Here is a 9,981-nt window from a genome sequence, read left to right on the forward strand (position 1 = left end):
GTGATTTCACGGAGCTCACACAGCTCAAGCCTCGAGGTTTCCGTGGTGACGCTTTGTCAGACGTCTTAACCTCCAGGTTCAGGTCAGATGATTGCGTTTTGATGGATAAGTAATAAATAACTGGGTTGGTTTGATGAAGTTACTCTTACCACCCTGAAGATTACTCTCCTATAGGAGTATGTCCTCGAGTGCTTTATTCCTCTTTCACCACAGACTTTTTATCCATTAACAGTTACATCTCATGTTGTAGAAACAACTCAGTTTGTGTTTTACTTCCGATCTGTTTTACAGAGCCCTTGAACTGGAGATTCCTTCCATGAGTGATAATAAACGTCCCCATTACTACGTCAGCAAATACACACGTTTTTTTAATCTGTTCATCATTAGACGAGCACGCGCCGAACAGGTCTCTGTGAGCGAGCTGCTACCTCAGAAGCGATAACGTGTTAGAAGGAGCGCGTTAATATAAACCTGCATTACCGCGCTGCTGTTATAGAACATTAATCAACACCTTCTGACCAATCACGATCCAGAATTCGACGGCGCCGTGGTGTAAGAACCGCCGAAATAATTCATCCAGAGACATTTTTCAGGGAATATACTGCAGTATCAAATATCGAAACACGCTTGATTTATGATGCAATCATCAGTGTTGAATTTTTTTTTTTTTTTTTTTTAAAAAGGCAAAGAAATTGAGACAGGAATCGTTTCTAGAACATGCATCTATTATACATTCAGTAATTATTCATACTTTGTGCTGCATATTGTGCTTTTTTTTTTTCTTTGTACAATTATAGATTAGGGTTCGCTCAGAATTTAAAGCAGCGGTGTTGTATAACCTCTGAGGATTTGGGGATTACAAGCATCATCGGTAACAACAGGCATCAAGATAAAAGTACACACACACACACACACACACACACACACACACACACACACAATTTCAGCCTGCCAATTCAGACGTGATTTTAGACCAGAGTTGGAGTGATGATATGCTAAATCTAAAACATTCCGTTAGCCATTTCATGTCAAGTCTTTCTAAAATTCATTTCGTAACTTTCTGCCGTTGTCTTGGTTACCATAAGCTGCATTTTGACTGTAGATAGTCAAATATTCATCCTAATTTGAGTTTAAAACTGGGGTCGTTTCTATACGTTTCTCTTATGATGTCTCTGGTTTTATAGCGTGGTGCTCAAGCTACATGAAAAACTAAACCCACAAATAAATGATAATCATCAAATCAGCAAATCCATCCAGAGACAGACTGGGAACCAGCAGGAGCTAGAACTCACCTAGATCTATTTTTAACCTTCAGTGAACGGTGTTGAGTGTTCTCTTTCCCTTCTCTCCACTTTCTTTCAGACCGACTCTCCTGCGTTTTAATTTAACTGTAACGGACTTATGAATTTATAATGTAAAGCTTTTAGGGGAACTCGAAACCGACCTCGGCCAGAATCACAGCTTTAGAACGACAGATTAAAATATTTACAAGAGATTGAAAACCAGAGCGAAAGCGAGAGAAAAGAAGAGAGGAATGGGAGCAGATCATCTCAGATCGCTAACTCACTAGCCGAGCGGAGTCTCCGTCGTAACTCAGCATAGCTGTGTCTCTGTATATCTGCATTGCATTCTGGGACACCGAGTCCAGAATGCTCCGATACTTCTATACCGGATATCTCATTACTAGGATTAATATGAGTGTTTGAGGTCGCTGAATTTTGTTCCGATGAAACGCCATGGTAACTGCGCTAGCATTAACGGTAACATCATTATTCTTGACATCAGCACGAGCCACATCCACGGACGTCTTACAGGAGTGATGAAAATACAACACCGACCAACAAATTAGCACCGGAATCAATATAAACATATTTAAAATGCGTTTCAGGTTGAAGATTAACTTTACATTTCATCTACTCTTTTCAAATAATAATGTTGTAGGTTTAAAATTGTATACATTAGCTAGCTGCACCAACTGTGTTGGGCTAGCACGCTACAACGGTAATCACCTAATTTATAGTTTAAAACACTGCGTAAAAACAATTTCAGTGAGTATACGAGTGGAACAAAGGTACGGATTACTCAATCTTTTTCATCTCGATCATCATGAAGACTAATTTCCAAACAGTTCTATTCACCGGAGAATGCCGTGCTACACTGGATGGTCCAGAATGACGGAGTTGTGGATGGTTCTGGACGGGCCACCCTGTTCCAACAAGACTGTGCCGTCATCAAGGAGGTGGTGGCGGAGTGAAGGTTTGGGTTGGAATATTGGGACGTGATATGGTAGGCCCCTTTAGAGTTCCCTGACGCTGTCAAAATGACCTCTGCGAGATATGTGGAGGTACTAAACGACCATTTTCTGCCGTGGTATAAAAAGAAGAATCAAGCCTTTTCCATGCAGGACAACGCACCATCCCATGCTGCACAACCACCATTGACTCCTTGGTTGCTATGGAAATAAAAGGAGAAAAAAAGTCATGGTTTGGCCACCATCATGTCCTGACCTCAATCCTATCGAGCACCTGTGGAGTATCGTTAAAAGGAAGATCTATGAGGGTGGGCGGCCGTGTACCTCGAAACAGGAGCTCTGGGAGGCAATACTGGCATCCGCTAATGAAATCCAGGCAGAAACTATACATGGACTTACAAGTTCGGTGGATGAGAGAGCCGTTGACGTCATCTCAAAGAAGGGCTCATTTATTAATGTGTACCTTGAACTGTAAATAGGTTTTTTTGCTTTGTGTTTATTTTTTGAAAACTGATCTGTCCATGCGGCACATACGACAGGTTCCTGTTTGGAGCTCGTTATAACCCACTGAATGTTTTCAAACTGCGTTCTGCATAATTATTTGGAGCAACATATTTTGTGTTCTTTTCAAAATATCAATAAAGCTGTTCTCGTTATCAGTTCTTTTACTTGTCATAGCATCCACATCGTACTATCATAGTAACATCATAATCATAACGACTGTCCGGGGGAAAAAACGAAAATGGCACGTGAGTAATAATTTGGAACATGGTCTATTTGATGTAAAACCTCTCGGATGTGATATTTTGTCGCATTTCTGTGTTTAAATCGTGTTTAAATCAAAGCCTCAGCTTCCTGTATGTGTCTTATGCAAGTCATTTTTTAAATTACAATAAGCGCTCCTAGGTTTTGGACGTGAGAGCTGGACGTCTGCTGAGGCTGAGCGCTGTGACAGATTGCGGTGGTGATGAACAGATGAGAGATGTACAGTGACAGTAAAGCAGGACACAGTGACTGTGGACGTGTGTGTGTGTGTGTGTGTGTGTGTGGAGGTGTAGGTGTGACTGACCGTCACCATCTGTGAGGACGTAATTGTGCGTGTTGGTGTTCATATAAGACATCATCCGTGTAAAAATAAATTCCTCGCATTGAACCTGTTACAGCTAGATTTCAGTTTCTTTAATTTTACACCTTTGGAATTAAAAGTTCTATGCAGCAGGAGGGGCTTTGCAAACATGGGGCTTTTGTCTATTATGAGGTTTGCCCGAAGCAGGCTTTAGGAGATCAACTGGGGAAAAGTTGAAGCTTGAAGAAACATTGAAGTTTGACCAGCTAGAGGTTTTTGACTAACAGTGGTCTCTACTCAATGTGGGGCTTTACCCAATTTGGGCTTCTGCCCCACACAGGGCTTCGGACCAACGTGAGGCCCAACATGGAGTTTCTGCTGAACATGTGGCTTCTGCCCAACCTGTAGCTTCTACAGCATCCGTCCACTCAGGAGCTTTTTCCTCCCCAACATTCGGCTCAACATGGAGCTCCCACCCTACATGGGGTCTTATCTAAGCAGGGATTCTGGTTTCTTCCCAATACAAGGTTTCTGTTCAACATGACCTCATGCAACATGAGGCCTCACCCAACATTAGGATTCAGCTCAACATGGGGTCTCAACTAACAGGGGACTTCTGCCCAATATGGGGCATTGTTTCTGTCCAACATGAGGCCTTGCCCAAAATGCGGCCTCTTCCAACATTGGGATTCTGGTTTCTTCCCAAGAAGGTTTCTGTCCAGCATGGAACCTTGCCCATGACATGGCGTCTCACCCACTTGCCCAACATGAGGCCTCACCCAACACTGGGCCTTGACCAGCAAGAGGTCTTTTACTTGCAGAGATTTTACACAGATGCATCCCTGGCCAACATGGGGCCTCACCCAGAACTGGACTTCTGCCCAAGGCAGGGATTTTGCCCAACATGGCCTCATCCAACATGGGGCTTCTGCCCAACATGGGGCCGTTCCCCAATATAAGGATTCTGTCCAACATGGGTCAGGCCCAAAAACAGCTTCCCAACACACGGGGCCTCACCCAACAAGGGTTCTAAGACAACCTTGACCAAAACGAGGGTTTTTCTCCACACAAGGCTTGTTCCCACCCTAAGGCCTCACCCAGAATGGTGCCTCCCTATTAGGAGCTTTTGTCCAACACAGGGCTTTGTTACATTATTCGACCTAGTGACTCCTCTATACTGTAGGACACGATAGTGTAAACAATGAACAACTGCTCTTTTCCCCTCTTCCCCTAGTTTCTCTTTCCCCGTATGTCTCTGTGACTCTGTCTCGAGTGGGTCGGCTTCTAATTAAAGCCCCACACTGCTTATTATTCAGCCACTGCAGTGTGAGTGCAGAGCTTATTTATTCCGCAGCACACCCTCCTCACACGCTCCTCGCCGTACACCATCCAGCGTGAGCGCTCACGTACCCTCACACCTTTCTCTCATTCTCATTCTCACTTTCTGCTGCACTTCCTCTGGGTTCTGCTCCTGATTTTCACTTCCTAATATCACCCGGAGTTATGCGCAGATTTTATTTTACCCTCGCTCTGGATCAGTACTGACGGGGCGGAGTCACACGGGCAGAGAGGCACCGAGTTCACAGACAGATAGATAGATAGATAGATAGATAGAGAGAGAGAGAGAGAGAGAGAGAGAGAGAGAGAATAAAACAGAGCCGCTTTTAAAACAAGTTGAGGATGATAGAGAAAGACATACAGAAAGGAAACCTGAAAGAAAGGAAAATAGCAGATCCTAAGCAAGGACTTACCCACTGTGTGTGATGCTCTCATAGGAAAGTAATCAACAACAGAGGGATGTGATGAAGCAGAGTTGGAAGTTATTTTCCTATGATTAAGCATGTCCTGAAGAGTTTTATTCCTCTTATACCACAGCAATTTGCCAACATTTTTAAATTAACAATGAACACCACGTCATACTTTTTATCCATTATCATCCATAGTTACATTTACTTATCACTTACGTTATAGCAGCTATAAACAGTCATTCCTTCACTAGCTTGTCTTTTTGCTCTCGAAGTTAATAAGACAAAAAAAAAACAAACAACAAAACAAAAAACGCAGCTCGTCATGTTACCGAGAAACCGCAAAGTGTACACGAGGTATAAAACACACTCATTATTTTTTATCTTCTACATTTCTCTCTCTCTCTCTCTCTCTCTCTCTCTCTCTGCTCCCCTGTTCAATTCATGACCATCCCATGTTTAATTCATATCCATTTTATTTCACCTGATTGATTCGATTCCCTCCTCTCATACATCTTCCTCAGTGCTATTAACTAAATCAGGTCAGGCTTTGACCTTCCACCATGTCTTCAAGGTCATCCTGCTTTTCCTCAGATGAAATGGAAGTCTATGAGCAGCTGTTGAACACCGTCAATATTCATACATTAAAAAAATCCATCGATAATAATGGCATTTAAAAACATGAGCAGGGCAGACTTGAGGAAAAAAAGAAAAGGGGTTTTTCCTCGCTCTCAGAGAGCGATATTGATTTGCCATTATTTTTTAATCACAAGATTATTTCAATATTATCGAGATATAAAGAGTATTTTCAATAAATGACTACATTGTCCTGAAACAGTTCAGTGTAAACTTAAAGAACGTTTACAGATATTTTAGGCCTGTGGGGTTTCTGCCCAAAACAGGGCCTCGCCTAACATGGGGCTTCTAACCAACATGGGACCTCACACAACCTGGGGCTTCTGCCCACCATGGGACCTCATTTAACATGGGGCTTCTGCCCAACATCGGGCTTCTGCCCACCATGGGACCTCACACAACCTGGGGCTTCTGCCCACCATGGGACCTCATTTAACATGGGGCTTCTGCCCAACATCGGGCTTCTGCCCACCATGGGACCTCACACAACCTGCGGCTTCTGCCCACCATGGGACCTCATTTAACATGGGGCTTCAAACCAACATGGGACCTCACCCAACCTGGGGCTTCTGCCCACCATGGGACCTCATTTAACATGGGGCTTCTGCCCAACATCGGGCTTCTGCCCACCATGGGACCTCACACAACCTGGGGCTTCTGCCCACCATGGGACCTCATTTAACATGGGGCTTCTGCCCAACATCGGGCTTCTGCCCACCATGGGACCTCACACAACCTGGGGCTTCTGCCCACCATGGGACCTCATTTAACATGGGGCTTCAAACCAACATGGGGCTTCAAACCAACATAGGACCTCACCCAACCTGGGGCTTCTGCCCACCATGGGACCTCATTTAACATGGGGCTTCAAACCAACATGGGACCTCACCCAACCTGGGGCTTCTGCCCACCATGGGACCTCATTTAACATGGGGCTTCAAACCAACATGGGGCTTCAAACCAACATGGGACCTCACCCAACCTGGGGCTTCTGCCCACCATGGGACCTCATTTAACATGGGGCTTCAAACCATCATGGGGCTTCAAACCAACATGGGACCTCACACAACCTGGGGCTTCTGCCTACCATGGGACCTCATTTAACATGGGGCTTCTGTCCAACATGGGGCTTCTGCCCACCATGGGACCTCATTTAACATGGGGCTTCTGCCCAACATGGGGCTTCTGCCCACCATGGGACCTCATTTAACATGGGGCTTCTGCCCAACATGGGACCTCATTTAACATGGGGCTTCTGCCCAGCATGGGACATCACCCAACCTGGGGCTTCTGCCCACCATGGGACCTCATTTAACATGGGGCTTCTGCCCAACATGGGGCTTCTGCCCAACATGGGACCTCATCTAACATGGGGCTTCTAACCAACATGGGACCTCACCCAACCTGGGGCTTCTGCCCACCATGGGACCTCACCAAACTTGGGGCTTCTGCCCAACATGGAACCTCATTCGACATGGAGCTTTTGACCAACATGGGGCTTCTGCCCACCATGGGACCTCAAAAAAGGGTGCAACGGACCATAAAACTCACGGTTCTGATCATAATATGATTTTTGAGTCAATTTTTTTTTTTTTTTGCAAAAGGTGGGGGGGGTTCAAATGTAACTTTGCTTCATTACTTAAAGAACACTTACAGCAAGGAACTTTTGCCTATGGTTTTAACAAAAACGGTGGAATTGAGTTCTGTATTGTGATTGGTCAGAGCGTGTTGATTTATATTAAATTAGGTTTATATTAACGGGCTCGTTCTGATACGTTCTCGTTTCTATGGTAACAGCTCGTTCACTGGGACTCCTACTGTGGATGCTCCACTGACAATAAACAGATTTAAAAACGCTTGGGATTTTTTGATACGGTGAAGTTTTATGCACCATTCATGAAAGGAGTCTCCAGTGTCAGAGCTTTGCAACAGTCAGAAAATGAAAATTTTAAAAAATTACATAAAAAGGAACATTTTATTCCTCACTAAAACAGATCCAATAATAAACGAAATGAAGTTAGTTCATGAATTATTGGAAGCACTAAAACAGGACGAGCTCGGGATATTTTGCACAAGTGACTGCTGAATAATAAATGAACAGCATGTTCAGGAGAAAGCGACAGAGAGAGACGGAGAAGAAGACAGAGAGAGAATCGGAAAAAAAAACAGATGAGGCATTTCTTTCTTCTGCACTCAATTCCTCCATCCTTCTCTCTGTCCCTTCTTCTCTCTCAGCATTTTCGTCTGTCTCATGAGACTTCATTTCATGACCTCTCTCTCTCTCTCTCACACACACACACACACACACACACACATCCCTATATCAGTGAACAGGATGATCAAATATCACCACGATCCAGATACCGTCAGCAAATCCCGAACACTCAGGAGACCATGCCGAGCCTCTCAGTCTCGTCTCTGTCTCGCCCGCTCTCTCTCCCCGTCTCTCTTCGGCTCTTTCCATCTCTCATCAATTTAATTTCGCCAGCTTTATTGGCAAATAATAATGCACTTATATCGCAAAGCATGGGACTCATAATTTGATGATACAATAATGCAGTACACATTTGTCGTTATTGAAAAACACTAAGTATTTAATGCCATTTGTAAAGGATGAACACATTAAACTCCGCCTCTAACTACTGAGTTTACATGCACGCAAACCGGAAGACCTGTTTACTCCAAACTCACTCGTAATGGAAGTCTAATCTACAGCTGAAATCAGTCGATAAATGTTTAAGACGTTCGACTGCGCAACGCAAAGCTGTTCAAACGGAAGGAAGGCCAGCGTACGTTTTACACGTTATCCTACAGGAACGTGTCGGCTTTAACGCAAAAGAGACGGACGGACGGGTGACAGGTTGTTGTCGATATCAACAAATTAGGCATGCATATTTATAAGTAGTTACTCTGTTTTTTTTTCTCCCCAAGTTTCGAGTCTAAAACAGTTGGAAATCTTTAAGAATGTATTCATTTTCATTTTCATGAATAATTCCGGAGGGCACTGTGTATACAAACCTGTCTGACTGAGGAATAAATGGACGTGTTGTTTCAAAATGCAAATTATTCATTAAAGCTTAATGAACAGATTTAAATATCAGCCTTTAGACTGTAGGTGAGTTTGGAGTAAACTGACTTCCTGTTTCCTTTCTCAGCGCAGGGAAACCAGTCCACGTTCTCGTCCATTGTAAACTCTCTCTCTCTCTCTCTCTCACACACACACACACACACACACACACACACACACACATACTCCCAAAAAAAACCCTGGAGTAACTCTTTAAGCGCAGATTTTAGGCACACACATGAACAGGCCTCAGTGACCTTGCTCTGACCTCACAATTCAATAGAAGAGCAAGGACACTGCAGCAGGAGAGCGAGACAGGATCCAGTAAATCAAGACTGGATCCATTACAAGCCATCCGCACACTTGGAACACACACACACACACACACACACACACACACACACAGGTCTGAAATGTTAATGCAGGCCGGTTCATGTTACACGCCGCTGAACAGATGCATTATGCTTATTGTTTGTGTGCATGTGTGCGGGCATGTGGGCGTGCGTGTGTGTGCGTGTGTGTGTGTGTGTGTGTGTCAGCATCTCATGGATGCACTCTGATAATCACAGTTATTGGGTTTGCATAAATGTGTGTAGTTACAGCGCGCTAATCATAGCGCTGTCTCCAGCTTCATGTTGTCTGTGGATGAAAGCACGTAAACACGCCGTACTGAACACTCGCTGACCTTTTACACAATATTTATGTCGCGTAAACAGCATATTGTGCTGCGAGTGCAAATAAAAATAATTACGTTTTACCAACAGGATTTACGGAGATTCTTTACATGCGTTGTGCAGCTTTGCTTTAATGAATAACAGACAGCGAAGGTGCTTTTCTGCTTAAAAATATCAAATAACGGGTGGAGTCAGTGCAAATTAGCGAAATGTCTCTCGCGGCTGGCTGTATATTGAGGTCTGGATGCTGGTGTGCGCAGTTACAGGATGAAATTCTCACTGTACGCTGAAATTTTTTTTCCTGAAACATCAGAATATTTTTTAAGGATTCTTTTCTGGTCATGAAAAAGAAACAAAAACCACGCAAGCCAAAACCTCACTGATTTAAACACCCATTAAAGCTGCAAGCAGTGTTTCCGGGGGCCAAGCACCAAGACTCGGTGAGCCGCGCGTTCACACGTGCGCTACAGTAGTTGCCTGAGCAATCACAGGAAGGCGGAGCCATAACTTTAAGCAAAGGGATTCGTGATCGATCTATTTCA

At 44.0% G+C, this 9,981-nt stretch overlaps 1 protein-coding gene across 1 annotated transcript in view; it reads left to right on the top strand.

Moving 5' to 3' along the window:
• The first annotated feature begins 7,067 nt into the window (after nucleotides 1-7,067).
• The window catches only part of LOC128620079 (octapeptide-repeat protein T2-like), a 21,922-nt gene continuing 19,008 nt past the window's right edge, over nucleotides 7,068-9,981 (top strand). The window contains exon 1 of the mRNA XM_053644729.1: nucleotides 7,068-7,226. Coding sequence (XP_053500704.1) covers nucleotides 7,068-7,226 — 159 coding nt within the window. The remainder of the gene's footprint in view (nucleotides 7,227-9,981) is intronic.

Source organism: Ictalurus furcatus, chromosome 16 (genome assembly GCF_023375685.1).
Source record: "Ictalurus furcatus strain D&B chromosome 16, Billie_1.0, whole genome shotgun sequence".
NCBI lineage: Eukaryota > Metazoa > Chordata > Actinopteri > Siluriformes > Ictaluridae > Ictalurus > Ictalurus furcatus.